The 16801-nt window shown below is 44.6% G+C and overlaps 2 protein-coding genes across 3 annotated transcripts in view; one reads left to right on the forward strand and one right to left on the reverse strand.

The window, feature by feature from the left end:
- The window catches only part of LOC134393473 (coiled-coil domain-containing protein 175-like), a 53613-nt gene extending 48570 nt beyond the window's left edge, over window positions 1-5043 (forward strand). Inside the window, exons 17-20 of the mRNA XM_063118500.1 lie at window positions 1056-1158; window positions 3272-3315; window positions 4362-4523; window positions 5038-5043. Coding sequence (XP_062974570.1) covers window positions 1056-1158; window positions 3272-3315; window positions 4362-4523; window positions 5038-5043 — 315 coding nt within the window. The remainder of the gene's footprint in view (window positions 1-1055; window positions 1159-3271; window positions 3316-4361; window positions 4524-5037) is intronic.
- A 703-nt stretch (window positions 5044-5746) lies between these two features.
- JKAMP (JNK1/MAPK8 associated membrane protein) overlaps window positions 5747-16801 on the reverse strand; it is a 405493-nt gene continuing 394438 nt past the window's right edge. For both annotated transcript variants that reach the window (XM_063118220.1, XM_063118219.1), the window contains exons 4-7: window positions 16038-16244; window positions 13536-13717; window positions 9143-9219; window positions 5747-7266 (exon numbers count right to left, since the gene is read on the reverse strand). In XM_063118220.1, coding sequence (XP_062974290.1) covers window positions 7048-7266; window positions 9143-9219; window positions 13536-13717; window positions 16038-16244 — 685 coding nt within the window. In that variant the 3' untranslated portion in view covers window positions 5747-7047. The remainder of the gene's footprint in view (window positions 7267-9142; window positions 9220-13535; window positions 13718-16037; window positions 16245-16801) is intronic.

Below are 16801 nucleotides of genomic sequence, written 5' to 3' on the forward strand. Positions count from 1 at the left end.
GTATCCCTTCCAACTCTGCTATTCTATGATTCTTCCCAGCCAGAGCAGGATGGTTTGAAAGTGCAGACACAGACAGATCCACACTTTGAAAAGTGGGGAGTGTGTGTGTGTGTGTGTGTGTGTGTGTGTGAGAGAGAGAGAGAGAGAGAGAGAGAGAGAGAGAGAGAGAGAGACCCTGTTCAGACCACACAATAAGCCACGGTGGTTAAGCATTTTCAACTAAACGTTATAGCTTAGTGTGTCATGTGAACCATTCCTAACCATGGAGGCTACATAACCACGGTTTAAACATGCTCACTAACCACTTGCTGCAAAAGGCTTAGCAGCCTTGCCATGGCTTACTGTGTTGTCTGAACAGGCCCAGAGAAAGAATGCTGTACATGTAGATGGGGTGTGTGGTATGTGGGGTTTACACGTAGGAGAAAGACAGAGAGTGTAACCTCATGATGGCATTAAAAAGGGGGCACCAATGATTTAAAATCATAGAATAGTGGAGTTGGAAGGGGCCTAATAAAGCCATCGAGTCCAACCCCCCCTGCTCAATGCAGGAATCCACCCTAAAGCATCCCTGACAGATGGTTGTCCAGCTGCCTCTTGAGAGACCACAACCTAGAGACCATCACTATCCCAAACACTTTTTGTCTGTAATGATTCTTAAGAGAGAAACAGTCTGAGGTCATCTTAAGAAAGAAAAAGAATATGAGGTTTTCTGGCTCCATCCATTTTGGCCTTGCCCACCACAGGCATTCAGCCCCTGAAAAATAAGCTCCGAGGAAATGCATTCCTCAGTTGAAAAGAGGCAGCCCACTCCTGTTCTATATCCTTCTTCATTTGAACAAATTACATAGCTTTAAAAAGTGGTACCTAGATTGGCTTTTGTGGGGGGGGGGGGCTTCCCTCCCCTTTCCTTTCCCCTTTTGCAGATTATGAGCCTGCAGGCAAGGGCCATCCTTCTTTTTAATCTCTGTTCATCACTTAGGAAATTTAATGCACTTTATAAATGATTAACAGTATGTCGGATGCTGACATAAATCGGCGGATTTTCCCCTCTACAGGGCATTGCGTATCTCAAAGAAGATATTTCCACAATGGACAGTGAGGCAAAAGTCTATCAGTCAAAGCGACAACAGATCCAGAAAGACAGGAGTGCCCTTTATGGTAAGTGACATGTGGCAGGAATTAGATGTGATTTAAAAAAAAAAAACTTGTTGAAAATGAATAAAAACATCTTCACCAATTTGGGCAGATGCTTGCCATTGCCTGAGGAGCGTACAAGGGTGTAGCTTCATGGCAGCTTTTCCCCCAGACTGGTCCATGCTCAGCTGTCGAAACGACCCTCACTACCCTGTGGCTCCAAACTGAAGCTGAGCCAAACTGCACACACTGCATGATCAACCAGAAGCTCAAGTTTGAATGGCTGCAAGCATGAGATGATATTAGCACTAGGAGACGGCATGGATGTTTTGATTGGTTTTTTTAGACATGGGGTTGTTTAGGGTTCTTCTTAAATAACAGCATGTACATATATTTACAAAGACACACACACACATAGAATCATAGAATCATAGAATAGCAGAGTTGGAAGGGGCCTACAAGGCCATCGAGTCCAACCCCCTGCTCAATGCAGGAATCCACCCTAAAGCATCCCCGACAGATGCTTGTCCAGCTGCCTCTTGAAGGCCTTTAGTGTGGGAGAGCCCACAACCTCACCAGGCAACTGATTCCATTGTCGCACTGCTCTAACAGTCAGGAAGTTTTTCCTGATGTCCAGCTGGAATCTGGCTTCCTTTAACTTGAGCCCGTTATTCCGTGTCACATATTTATATGCATTTTTAAAACAGGAAATGAAAAAGTAATGGGCCTGTTCAGACAACACACTATGCCAGCCTTCCTCAACCTGGGGCGCTCCAGATGTGTTGGACTACAACTCCCAGAATGCCCCAGCCAGGTGGCTGGGGCATTCTGGGAGATGCAGTCCAACACATCTGGAGCGCCCCAGGTTGAGGAAGGCTGCACTATGCCATGGCTAGGCCGCTGACCCCTTTGCAGTAAATGGTTAGTGAACGTGTTTAAACCATGGTTACATAGCCACCATGGGTAGGAACAATTCACATGACACAATAATCCATAATGTTTAGCTCAAAAGGCTTAACCACAGTGGCTTAGCGTGTCATCTGGACAGGGTCAATTTAATCTACCCATTGGATTAACATTCATTGCACCATGCACAGCATAAAAGGCAATCTTTGGATTGCCGTCCCTAAAGAATTTTGCCTGAAACCTAACTTACAATCGGTTTGGCGCCTGGTTAAGACATATCATTTTATCCAGACACTTTAGCTTGTATAATCTCTCAGTCTGCTTCTGTAATTGAATTTTTTATTACTGTTTTTTTTATTATTATTATGGCTATTGGCTATTAGTTTTCTTGTATTGCCTTAGGTTTCAACATTTTTTTATAGTGTACCCTGCCCTTGAATCACTTGTGCTGCTGAGTGGCACAGGCATTTTTTAAAAAATGAAGTAAATACAAAATAGCAAAATGCCCTTTATTATGACGGGTGAGGTGTGCTGAGCAAAGGGTTGTATTTTGCAAGGATCCTTGTGAGATATAATGCATCTCTCTGGGTAATTGCCTGAAACCGCCATTGCCTCCCCACTCACCCCCCAATTGGGATCCTGTCAGTGGTGGCCACCCAGTTTCAGAGTAGCACAGATTTTGCCATCGCGAAAGAAGCCCTGGCAGTTTACCACTTATTTTTTCCCCGCAGCAATGAGTCACAGCAGTTCAGTCATGTACATGGGAGAAAGTAAAGGGTGCACTCAAGAACAGAAGTGGAGTAGAAATTAAACCTGCGCCTAGTGACAGCCAACAGCTGAAAACATACCCTGCTACAAGTTGCATGACCTCATTTTTTTTTAATATAGAATTCCACTTTTGTTTAATGGTAGTAATATTGTATTTTTAAAATGGGTTCTGCAAGTTCCAAGTGCCATAGCACTGATGATAAAAAGTAAGTTATTTGGTCTCAAGTGCAAATTCCAAAACAGCTTTAAATGTCATAGAATAGGAGAGTTGGAAGGGGCCTCTAAGGCCATCGAATCCAACCCCCTGCTCAATGCAGGAATCCACCTTAAAGCCTCCCTGACGGATGGATGTTCAGCTGCCGCTTGAAGGCCTCTAGGGTGGGAGAATTTAGACCATTTTAAAACCCCAAGCAGCTTTGGCAGATATTTTTCAGACACACTAATATTTCTTAATTTATTTTAGACATTTTCAACAAGGAATGGATCAAGGATGACCTTCTTCACAAGGTATGTTGTGGCACTGTTACAAGGGCACTTGAGGGACGCAGTTCCTGTGCCAGCCCTTTGGAACCCTGCTGCTAATACTTCAGGGGAGCTTGCGCAGAACTTCCCAATGGATTGTGGCCTGGCTGTCAGGTTAGAAAAAGTAGTAGGTGCAAAACATGCCCGGATGTCAATCTTGTAACCACAGAGCTTTTGCTCATTCTTCCTGGCTCATCTAATTGTACCTTAGGCACTGGGAGAAATGGCACATGCAGGCTTTTGCCTTTGAAGCTGCAGTTTGCTTTGTTTTCATTTCTCTTAGATTCAGGCATTTATTTATTTATTTATTACATTTATATACCGCCCTATAGCTGAAGCTCTCTGGACGGTTTACAAAAGGCATGGTGAAAGAAAACAAACACCTTCCATCTAACCTCCACTCAAAACGCCTTTAACACAGGTGAACACCAAGACCACATACGTGAATTCAAGTACCCTATTTCTTCGATTCGAAGACGCACTTTTCCCCCCATATAAACATCTCTAAAAACAGGGTGCGTCTTAGAATCACGGGTGTGTCTTAAGGTTTTTTTTTCTGTTGGTGGTACTGAAATTAGTGTGCGTCTTACAATCGATGGCGTCTTACAATCGTATGTCAGATTATATTTCCCATAAAGCAGGCTTGTAAATAATTGCATGAGAACATCAGAAGTGCCCTGATGCTGGATCAGACCAAGACTCCATCTAGTCCAGCACTCTGTTCTCACAGTGGCCAACCAGCTGTTGACCAGGGACCAACAAAGCAGGACATGGTGCAACAGCACCCTCCCACCCATGTTCCCCAGCAACTGGGGCACACAGGCTTACTGCCTCAAATACTGGAGATAGCATCCAACCATCAGGGCTAGTAGCCATTGATAGCCTTTGCCTCCAGGAATTTATTGTGTTTGAACAGGCCTGCTGTATTCTAAGTTGTGATGACTGCCTGTTCTCTATCTGAATCTTACCACACCAAATTGAATTGAATTTCCTGGCTAGAAGATAAGCTGCCTGTCCCTATCCCACTGCAGATGTTCTTGGAGTATCAGCATGACATCTTGCATATTCTGGAAGAACATATCAGAAGAAATAAAAAAAAGAATGATAAACTTGTTTATGTTCATGATGGGCTACAGCTAAACTATGAAGCAATGGAGTCTCTGTTAAAAAGCAAATCTACAGAAGATGACAAGGTAAGCTTTCTTTCAACGTGTAGCCCGGAGTACCAATTAATCATGGTGTATTGGTTGTTTTTTACTGAAGGCATTTGAAACAGCAAGAATCACAGGCCCTTTCTGCACCATCTGTTTTTGAGGGATCCTCCCAGGGGATCCTGGGAGCAGAGAAGGATGATCCCTCCATTTCCCTGGGATAACCGAGACCTCAGTTATCCTGGTTTTACCTGCGGTCCCGGGACGATCCCGTGGGCGGTGTGGGCGCCTGTCCCGACTTCTTCCCTCTTCCCTGCAAGTAGCAGGCGTCATCAGAGGGAAAGATGTGGGACGGGTGGAGTCCAGGGCCATCTGGGGTGGGGAGTGGGGTCGGGGCCTTTTTTTACCTTAATTTTCACTGTCCAGCTCTTTCTCTTTAAAAAAAAATGGCGTGCGCGACGCCTGTGACGTTGCGCAGCCCACGTGGACTGAGGGCGACGATCCCGGAAGCAGGTAAGTCTGGTATCGCCCCCTCTCTCTCCCTCTACACCTGTAGGTGTAGAAAGGGCCAGTCTGTGAAATAGATTCTTGGCTGCTGTAGTATATATCACACACACACACAGCACCAGTAAAAGACCCAGGACTGTATCGATATTAGTAGGGCAGGTGTCTATTCCGGCAGAAGGTAACTTTCTCAGTATGCCAGGACAGGAGCTGTTCTGCTTGTTCTCACTAATAGCTTGCTTAGAAAATAGGGCACAAAAAGCTTTTGTTGTCCTTTCTCATCCCACCTTGACTGTACTGGAAAGGCCAAGATAACCAGCAAAAGTGTATGAAATTAGGTAGAAAAATCATACACGTTTGCTTATATTTATACAGGGATTGCAGATTTTGAGTTTCCTTAACACAACATTTGAATTACCTTTGCACAGAATTTGAATTAATTAGAGAGAGAGAGAGGGAGAGAGAGAGGTAAATGGATGTTTTCATGGAGCCCTTTCTGTATGCACTATAACCCTGCAAAGTGGGCAACATTTACGTTTTGTCACCATTTTGCATTTATTCCCCAGCCAGTGGGGTGCAGAGAAGTTTCACGGTATCTGGGAAGAGCCAGCTGAGTATCCAGTTACCTCTGGTAAAAAAGTCAGCCAATTTCCCCTCTTGTCTCCTTAAAGCAATGCACACAGGTTAAAGGGTGTATTGTACAAGTTGAGCAGCCGGGTTTGTGGGAGATACATCTTAGAGTGGATCCCAATAAACAGCCATTCTCCAGTCATAAAGGTTTTATTTAAAAATGACAACCAAGGGGGTGAGAAAGGTAAGCAGTACAAGGTAAAACCAAACAAAAACATAGCATCTAGTCAGCGTAAAACGTGAACAAGCCACAATTTCCACTTGGAGATCCATGCACTTAGAGATCCATGCAAAGATGTTATCATGAAGACCAAAACTATTTGGAATCATCATTTTATCTCGGAGAACAGGAGGATGGATGACGGACAACTCAGGGAAGCCCACCCGAATGGGAAGATGACCTGGCACACTCCGGGGTGGGGGGTGGGGGGGGATGTCCTGTACTCAGGACACCTTCCTAAGATGGGCAGTCATGGCTTTGCTTAGGTAGGAGAAGAGGCACAAAGCAGAGGCCATTTCCTGACAGCTGCTTGCATCTAAACTACACACTGGTGGATTCAAACGAAACGCGAGTGGAATATGGAGGCTCAGTTTTGGAGAAATGGAATCTGTGGTCTAGGAACGTTTTTTTTAAAAAAGGACAGGCAAGGTTCGTGCAGCCCCTTGTTCATTTGCTCACAACCCTTCTTTGCACGTACATCAACTCTTAACAGGCTTAAGCCTGGAGAGTTTTGCCGCTGCTTAACAAATGCTAATGGAAATTTGGTGAAAGGTATTTATTGCGGAAGAGGGAAGGGATGTCCATTCTCTCCTCTCCAAGTTGATGGGTGCCTGAAAGGGCACGATTCACAGGGAATCATTTCTTAGGCAGACCTTCTTGATGTGAATGGTTGACACCATCTCGTTGCTCTTACGTAACTTGATAAGAGTATTTGTACAGTATTCTTTAAATAGCTAATTCCCCCCCCCAAACTTCTTATCTAGGAACAAAAAGACTACAAGGACCGTGGACTGAAACTAGAACACTGAAACTACTACTTATCCTTATTGAAAGATGTGTTTAACACCGCGTTGTGAAATAAATACGTTACTGTTTCCAAGTATGCTGTACAAAACGTTTCATGTCCATACGTCATTGACAATCATACACAGAGGGGGCAGGCCCGGGTTCTTCTTCACCATTCAAGCCAACGGGGCCTTCGGCTCCGGCGGCTGAGAAAGCAGTTGAGGCCATGTCATGCGCAGCACATCCGTAAGTTGTTCAAGAGGCCAGAATCTGCCTTGCAGCTGGTGTAGGAGTGAAGCCGTCTTCCTAGGGAGTCGTGTCCATAGAGAACTGACAACTTCCTATAAGAGGACGACGACAGAGGACGGATCTGAGAAGCTCGACACATCCGGGACTGCTACTTGCCCGGATTGACATCAGCTACAGTTAACGCCCATTTGCTCCCTCAGAGAGAATCCGGGAAGGTTCGGTGTACTTTGCAGTAAGCAAGTAAAAGAGGGCAGGTGTAGGCACCAAAGCCAAGAGAGGCAAGTCCTGGTAAACGTTGTTCAGCTTGGAAATGGAGATGATTCCGTAGGCATGCAGCAGCCAATGGCTAAACAGAACGATAAGCCTTTTCTTCCTGACAAGGAGATCTTTGAAAGTCTGGTAAAAACAAAAAAACAGAACCCAACACGTTGCCATTAGTTTTTACATTCATATAGTCTTGAAGCATTCAGCGCTAAGGTTAATGCACAGTTCGAACGAGGTTCATTCACCTTTGCATTGTGAAACGTTAAATGCACCGTTCGTTAAAAGTAGGGTGACCATATGAAAAGGAGGACAGGGCTCCTGTATCTTTAACGGTTGTATTGAAAAGGAAATTTCAGCGAGTGTCATTTGTATATATGGAGAACCTGGGGAAATTTCCTCTTCATCACAACAGTTAAAGCTGCAGGTGCCCTGCCCTCTTTTAAATCTGGTCACTCAAGTATAGCTCCTGCAGCTTTAACTGTTGTGATGAAGCCGGAATTTCACCAGGTTCTCCATATATACAAATGACACCTGCTGAAATTCCCTTTTCTATGCAACTGTTAAAGAGACAGGAGCCCTGTCCTCCTTTTCATAGGGTCACCCTATTAAAAGGAACAGAACTTAACCGCAGTGCTTTTAAAGCACCCTTTTTCCCCCCATGCCGGTTCCTTGGGGAAACGCCTGAAAAAGGCTTGGTTCTCACACACACTCCTTGGCATATGCTCTGTTTTTACATTGTGATTTTAAGCTTCCGTATTTTTTATATTTCATGCTGTACTTCATGGTTTTAATTTCTGCGAACCACCCAGACAGCTTTGGCTATTGGGCAGCATAGAGATGAAGTAAATATTTTATTTACTTATTTTTATTTATTAAATTTATATACCGCCCCATAGCCGAAGCTTTCTGGGCGGTTTACAAAAGTTAAAAAAAACAGTGGACATTAAGAAAAAAGTATACAACATTTAAAACCATCAAAAATATAAAAACAACAGTATAACACAGTATCCAGATTGACAACTGTCAATAATTTGGAGTTCTGAGGAGAGGAGGGGCTTCCAGCCCTGAATGTTTAGAACAGATGGGAAAGCAGGGCCAGATCTACACCATGCAGAATAAGACACTTTGAAAACAGTTTAAAAACTATGTGTAGTGTGTCCTGGGCCCCAACAGTTGTCACTTCTGTTATAAACCGTTCTAAAGCAGTCGTGCAGATCCTGCCCAGGACAAGCTCTGTGGGACTGCCTGGCTGCCTGTTCTCTTCTCTCTCAGGAGAAACAGCCCCATTGCACCATATCAAGCTATCGCCTGCAGCAATTAGCTCCCTTTTTAAAGAAGCCATTAACTGTTTGGGCTAGTAGCAGTCAAGTCAGCCAAGATCAGCTGCTGCTAGAGCAAACTAGCCATCAACTGATTTGATAAGGTAAGCATCACTACTGAAGAGGGAGGGGTTTTGTGCATTAGGTAGTGGTGTTTCACCTCCTTTCAGAGAGAGCATATAGTACAAATTTCCCTGACCTTGTGCCTTCCAGGTGTGATGGACAACCCAACTGGAGTGTGCCAGGTTGGGGAGGTCTGGTGTTATCAGGTGATAAGCAGTCAGTCCCCAAACCTCTCCTGTCCTGTCAACTGCTCAGAGCACTGACGGGGGGGGGGGGGGGGAATCACCTGTCCCCAAACCTCAACAAGCAGAGGACAACTCCCTCTGTGGAGCGGAGAGAACGTGCGAACCAAGCCCAAAGACTTCACCTGAATCAAACACTAGTGGGCGTCCAGGCTTCTGTCAACACAGAGTAATTCATTTTGAAGGCAAAACTATAGCTAACAAGATGGGACACTTTGGAAGAGAAAAGATTAATTCCTCTGGAATAGCTCAAAGATCTCCGATCACTCGTTTGTGACCGTTTTCTTTGTGTTTCACATTTTTCTTATCTGTCAAATTATAGCTGATAAAAAAAAAAACCCCACGAGGTTAATACATCTTTAAAAGAAGCTATGTTTTACTTACTTCTACTTCAGAAGCTGATAGATACACAACCAAGGTAACAAGCGATAACACTATGATGATGTAAGGGAAAGCATAATCTGGAAGGAAACAGCCGGATGTTACACTTACACACCAATAAACGATTATTAGGCAATGCAATCTTGCGCCCTCATTGGGTTCAGCCAGACTTACTCGCAGGTAAGCGTGCGTAATTGCAGCCACAAATTAGTATCCTACTAATAAATCAAGGGAAGAGTGGTGTAGCACTCACAAGGCCAAATGGTCCTCGGGCAGCGCGTTTCTCACAAGTTAGTAGCTCCTGGCCTCTGATTTAATTTTAGACAGAGCTCCACAAAAACAACCCCTACATTTAGAGCAGGGGATGGAGAACCAGACAGCTGAATCACCAAGAAGTGATTCGAGATAAGAGGGTATGAAAAGACAATTAACTTGTACATGCCCTGCAAAGAACAGAACTGGATTTTGCAGGCATGAGTGAAGTTGCAGTGGGACTTGCTCCTCAGTAACTTGCTTAGAATTGAGCCGCGGTTTGTATGGTCGGTGGGAAAATGTCTAAGTTGGTACGCGTTACAACTGGCCCTGCCCACTTTGCTTTCTCTGCCTTTGGCTCCACCCACTACTGGTATCAGGCCCCTGAGACCTTTCTCAAACTGGAATTCTGCCCCAGCCAGGGCCGGCGCCAGACTATTTTGCGCCCTAGGCAGGTGCGCTGTACTGAAGCCTCCGCCCCACACCCACACGCCCGGTTCAGGCTTCGAAGCCAGAACGCTGGGGTTGGGGGGCAGGGCGGAGGCTTCGAAGCGGCGCGCCCGGAAGTGGCTTCCAGGCACGCTGTTCTGAAGCTGCCGCCCCGCCCCGCCCCCCAACCCCAATATCCTGGCTTTGGGGGGCGGGGCAAAGGCTTCAAAGCGGCGCACCTGGAAGTGGCTTCCGGGCACGCCGTTCTGAAGCTGCCGCCCCGCCCCACCCAACCCCAATATCCTGGCTTTGGGGGGCGGGGCAAAGGCTTCGAAGCGGCGCACCCGGAAGTGGCTTCCAGGCACGCTGTTCTGAAGCTGCCGCCCCGCCCTGCCCCCCAACCCCAGCATCCTGGCTTTGGGGGGCGGGGCAAAGGCTTCGAAGCGGCGCACCTGGAAGTGATTTCCGGGCACGCCATTCTGAAGGGCCCCCCCAACCCGTGTCCTGGGAAGCCAGGAGCGGCTTCCGGCCAGGTGCTGGCTTCGAAGCCAGGACGCTGGAGTTGGGGGGTGGCCGGGGCAGCAGCGTTGGAACAGCACGCCCAGAAGCTGCTCTAGGAGAGCAGCTTCCGGGTGCGCCGTTCAGCACCCTCCTTTGCTTGGCGCTCTAGGCCGCCGCCTGAGCTGCCTCTATGGCAGCACCGGCCCTGGCCCCCGCGGGACCAAAAGAAGTTCAACACCCCCTGATTTAGAGCCTTTCTCAGGAATAGAAGAGCATAAGACAAGGCTGTCTGGAAAGGAAAACTGGACGTTTTACACAAACCTAGTATGATATTTCTCAATTATGCAATTACTTTATTTTTCAATAAAGATTACTATTATTTATTTATTTATTGTATTTTTATACCACCCAATAGCCGAAGCTCCCTACATCACTGAAGGCACAATCCTATGCAGCATTTTTAGACAGAAAAAAAGTCCTACGACTCCCAGCATTTGTCAGCCAATTTGGGAATTGCAGGACTTTTTTCCGTCTAAACCAGTGGTTCCCAATTAGCTGCGGACCCTTTGTTTTTCAAATGCCAAGCCATGGATCCCCTACTTTTGAAAATTTTGTTATGTCTATGGTAATTACCTGAGCAAAGCAATTTTTTTGGAGAAAATAAGGGGTAGCCCCTAATAAGAAAAGGATTTTAGGTATACTAAAAAACAGACCATAAAATTTGTGATATTTGTGATATTACCATGCAAAAATGACAATGATTTCATTAAGAATATAAAGACAAATTTAATTTTACTAACGTCTAGTTCACAATTAAATTATGACATGTCTAGCAGCTACTAAACCTAAATGTGATGGGAGAAATCATGCCTCTTTTTGTCCCGAACAATCCCTTTCACATCCAGTTCAATATTTCCTAGTTTTAATCTCAAACCTGGATCAACATCGAGCCGATTTCTATGCTTGTCCTTCATATAACAAAGTGTCAAAAATGTTTGTTCACAAAGATATGTGGAACAAAAAGGAACTAGATGTTTCAAAGCTTTTTCAACTAACTTCTTATAATCAGGAAAAACCTTCACCCAGAATTGGTCCAGTCTATATTCTTTGACAAATGATTTCAATGAACCATCACAAGTCACGTCAGCAAGTGCATCTTGGTCTTCTGCAGATAGAGTCGTTAGTTGTACATCACCACGTTCAAAAGGATTCCTTATCCCTGAGTTTTCAGGATTAGGTGCAAGGAAGTGATCTCTGAAGCTAGTCGCAGGTGCTCAGTGATGTTATATTTTACTTCTGGTAGGAATTCGTTGTCAGTGGACTCCAGAAATGAATGGTGAATGTGTGAATGGTGCCGCGGACCCCCTGGGGTCCGTGGACCACCAATTGGGAACCACTGGTCTAAACAACATCATCACCATCTTGCCTTTTCCCCAATACTGGGAGTCAAGGCAGGTTTAATTACTAAATTAAAACATATTTATTTATTTATTTATTACATTTTTATCCAATAGCTGAAGCTCTCTGGGCGGTTCACAAAAATTAAAACATATAAATAGAAATATAAAAGTTTAAAATATAATCAAATGCTGTGCAATATTAAAACATTTAAAATATAAAGAACAATTTTAAAAAGCCCAATACATAAACAGAGGTCCAGAGTATTCCCAAAGGCCTGCCGGAACATTTTTTTTGTCTGCCTCTGGAAGCATAGCAAAGGGAAGCCAGCCTAGCTTCCCAGAGAAAGGAGTTCCAGAGCCCTGGAGCAGCCACCGAGAAGGCCCTCTCCTAAGCTCCCACCAGGCGGTGTTTGTGATGGTAGTGGGACTGAGAGAAGGGCCTACCCTGAAGATGTCAAAGCACGGGCAGGCTCATAAGGGAGAATATGGTCTTTCAGGTAACCTGGACCCAAGCCATATAGGGCTTTATAGGTCATAACCAGCACTTTGAATTGTGCCCAAAACCAGACTGGAAGCCAGTGGAGCTGTTTTAACGGGAATTCTGTGCTCTCTGTAACCAGCCCAGGTTAACAATCTGGCAGCAGCTCTTTGAACCAGCTGAAGTTGCTGAACACTCTTCAAGGGCAGCCCCACATAGAGCATGTTACAATAATCCAATCGGGATGTAACTAGGTCATGCGTCACCGTGGCCAGGTCAGACATTTCTAAGAACAGGCGCAGCTGGTGCACTAGCTTTTAACTGTGCAAATGCACTCCTGGCCACCGCCGAAACCTGGGCATCCAGGCTCAGGGCTGGATCCGGAAGTCCACCCAAGCTGTGGACCTGTGTCTTCAGGGGGAGTGTAACCCCATCCAGCACAAGCTAATCTCTATTCCCTGATCTGCCTTTCGACATGCATAGGATTGCACCCTAAAAGTTTTAAAATCTTGCAATATGGGCTCACAATCTATGGCCTGCCAGAGGAGATTCGTCAACTAAACAGTCTTTTAGCATTTAAGAAAGCTATAATGACTGATCTCTTCCGGCAGGCCTATCCAGTGGAATTTTAGGATGCTTTTTAGGATGTTCTAACAATGTATACTATGTTTTTAATCAGTATTTTATTCTTACTGTTGTTCCCCACCTCGATCAAAATGGAGAGGCGGGTAAGAATTATTATTATTATTATTTGCTCAGAAGCACTTAAAGATCTTATTTATTTATTTATTTATTTTATTTCTTTATTACATTTCTATACCGCCCAATAGCCGAAGCTTACTCCAACATCTTGGCAGTATGTTTAACATGCTTTTGCCAACATATAGGCATCTTTGCTTAAGTCTACTTTTTTCTGACAGAATACTATCTAAATTTCCATGTGTTTTTTCCCCCAAAAAATATTTAAGTCTTTAAAAAAAAAAAAGTACCGTCACCAGTTTCCCCCCTCCAGAACAGTATGACAGTGTCCTGAATTTGAAATAAATAATTTTGAAATAATTTTTAAGGCATGTATTCGGTAGCATCCCCCACCCCAACATCGGAATTATTTTTATTTATTTATTTAAAACATCTCTATCCCGCCCTATATCATTAAGATCTCAGGGCGGCGTACAGATGAAAGCATACAGTATAAAACAATAAATATACACAGCTAAAAACAAATTAAACCATGAACTAAGTTGAAAACAATATAGAATTTAAAAGCAGTAAAACAATTACGCCCTCAAGAGCAGCCTGTGGTTTTCCTACAGGTTGGAACATAAAGGCGACTTACACAGCAAGCCTCCTCCAACCGCCTGAAGCACGGTAAGGATGGGGAAGAAGTAAAGAGCTGCATAAATGCTCTTAAATCGATCGGACTTTCCTAGCCCACAAGCAATCTTCTTTACCAGAAGGGGTCGAAGCATCATCATCAACACCAAACAGAAGGCGTAGTATATAAACACAATGGTGTACCTGGAAGAGAGGGGACTGGCATTAGAGCACTAACCAAATGTTCCAAGAGTTGCGCACCTCAGCTTTCAGCGGATTAACAATGAGTTCTACACCACCCTGCAGCAGCTTCCCAGAGCTCTTGCTATGGTACTTTGTGCTTATATCAACACTGTCTTGCCTCAATGGTCTCTTTCCCACCTCAGGGGTTGGGCAAATGTGTAGTTGACAGGGTAAGAAGGCACCACTGTGTAGGCGCGGATTGAGAGACTAGCTCTGGGTGTCGGTAAAAACGATTAAAATCTTTAACAATTCTTGTCTGCGTCTGGAATGCTCAACGTTTCGGATCTGAAATAATCCTTCTTCAGGAGCTGACACTGAAAACCTTATTCTTATATTTTAAATATTTTCTGGAGCCCTTAATCACCCTTATCAGAGAGCACGCAAACCAGACTTGCAGTTACGAGCCAGAACTCTTTGGTTAGAGGCAATTCAGCAAAACGCTCAGAAAGGAAAAAGGCTCCAGAAAATATTTAAAATATAAGAATAAAGTGTCAGCTCCTGAAGAAGGATTATTTCAAATCCAAAACGTTGAGCATTCCAGCACAGACAAGAATTATTAAAGATTTTAATCATTTTTATCGGCACCAGAGCTAGTCTCTCAATCCGCGCCTTCCTCAGGGGTTACCAGACCCACAATCCCATAGACCTCACTATTGACATCTCTTGCTTCCAGCATGGGAAAAGCTTGGGCAGGGGGTGGGGACTCCGTTGTATCCCTAACACATATGCACACTAGCATCTGAACCTCTTCCCACTGTGTAGGCGTGGATTGAGAGACTAGCTCTGGGTGTCGGTAAAAACGATTAAAATCTTTAACAATTCTTGTCTGCGTCTGGAATGCTCAACGTTTCGGATCTGAAATAATCCTTCTTCAGGAGCTGACACTGAAAACCTTATTCTTATATTTTAAATATTTTCTGGAGCCCTTAATCACCCTTATCAGAGATCCCTAACACATATGCACACTAGCATCTGAACCTCTTCCCATTTTCTTTGATTGTCTAGACCAGCCTTCCTCAACCTGGGGCGCTCCAGGTATGTTGGACTACAACTCCCAGAATGCCCCAGGCTGGGGCATTCTGGGAGATGCCGTCCAACACACCTGGAGCGCCCCAGGTTGAGGAAGGCTGGTCTAGAAGATATACGTGGGTCGTGCCACCCCTAAACCATGGAATGCCCTCCCTCGAGAACTAGCGTTGGCCGTCACTCTCTCGGCCTTTAGAAAGCAGGAAGACTCCTCTTTTCAATTTGGCCTCACAAAATGTGACATTTTAGTGTTTTTACTGTTTAATATTCTTGTTTTGATTGCTTTAGTGTTTCTTGATTTAAATTGTTGTGCACAACCTTTATGGGGTTTTTTTTAGCAGATAAGGTAGAAGATAAATATTAATAAAGGCACCTAAAAGGACAGCGTCTTTCCTTATGCTGGGCCAACAGCCTCCTTCAGCATCACTTTGCTGGAGCTTCTCTCATCACCTATATAGTCCCTTTCCTTTCTTGGGGCACCCTTTTGGCCCACGAGCCAAGAGACTAGCACAAAATGCTTGCAGCAGTCTTCTCCAACCTGATGTCCTCCAGACGTGGCAGGACATTATGAGTGCTGCAGTCCAACACATCTGGATGGGGCCAGGTCAGGAAAGACTGGCTGACGGTAATGGGGGACTTGGAGGTTTTTCTGGGGAGCAGGCACACGCATCAGCTAGAGTGGTGAAAGCCATGACTCTAATGCGGCAATCCTATACCCACTTAGCTTGGAGTAAGTGCCACTGAACTCAGTGGAGATTAATTCTGAGTAGACATGTATAGGATTGCACTGCAAGGTGGCAATCCTCTACACACTTACCAAGGAGTAAGTCCCAGTAAACACAATGGGCCTGACTTAGAATCATAGAATAGGAGAGTTGGAAGGGGCCATTGAGTTTTAATCTTGTATGGTAAGTTTTGGATCAGTTTTAATGTGTATTTTATATCATGTTTTTATACTGTTTGTTTTATACTCTGAACGGTTTTAGTTTTTGTGAACCGCCCAGGGAGCTTCGGCTACTGGGCAGTATAAAAATGCAATAAATTAATAATAATAATAACAACAACAACAACCCCCAGCTCAATGCAGGAATCCACCCAGGTAAGTAAGCCTGCATAAGATTATATTGTAACACAAGATCAAGCAGCAGGGACACTTGTTTAGAAACAGCCATTCATTGGTGGGCATTTTAGAAAACAGTCAAGTTTGCAACACAGTACAAGGATGTACAGGCGAGGCTGCAGGCATCATACTCACAGAGGATAGACTGCTTCATGGGTACAGTGAATAGTGGTAACGTAATCAGGACTAGGATTGTAAAGCATGGTGTACCAGTCAGAAAGCATTAACACCTTGCAAGACCGGATATGCAGAGAGCCCATGGGGTCACTCACAAGCAGAGTAACAATTGCTGCCACGCTACATTCAATTAAGGCAGTGATGTGCTGGAACAGCGCACTGGAGCTGGAAGGAGGGAAAACAAGTCCTCAAGAGCAGTACTGAAAAGAAGAAAACTGAAGGCTGCACAAGATAAATCCAGTGTGGCGTAGTGGCTAAAGTGTTGGACTGGGCGTCGGGAGATCTGGGTTCTAGTCCCCACTCGGTCACGGAAACCCACTGGGCGACTTTGGGCCAGTCACAGACTCTCAGCCTAATCTACCTCACAGGGTGGTTGTTGTGAGGATAAAACAGAGAGGAGGATTATGGATGCTGCCTTGGGTTCCTTGAAGGAAAAAAGGCAGGATATAAATGCAATAATAAATTAATAAATAAATAAATCTACAGCTCCAGAATCTTTGACACAGCATCTCCCTCCAGAGCAGCAAGCAGGGCCCAATTGTCTGCAAAAACATGTTTTTGGGGTGATTTTTCCAGAACTCCCTCTCATTAATTAAAAAATTCCAGACAAATAAAACCTCAAGTTGTTGTTTTTTTAGTGTGTGTGTGTGCGTTTCCCTATGTTCAGAGTGTTGAATCCCAACTTAAAAACACACACACACATTCAGCTTGACATCGGAAAG

The sequence above is a fragment of the Elgaria multicarinata genome, chromosome 2 (assembly GCF_023053635.1).
Source record: "Elgaria multicarinata webbii isolate HBS135686 ecotype San Diego chromosome 2, rElgMul1.1.pri, whole genome shotgun sequence".
Taxonomy (NCBI): Eukaryota; Metazoa; Chordata; class Lepidosauria; order Squamata; family Anguidae; genus Elgaria; species Elgaria multicarinata.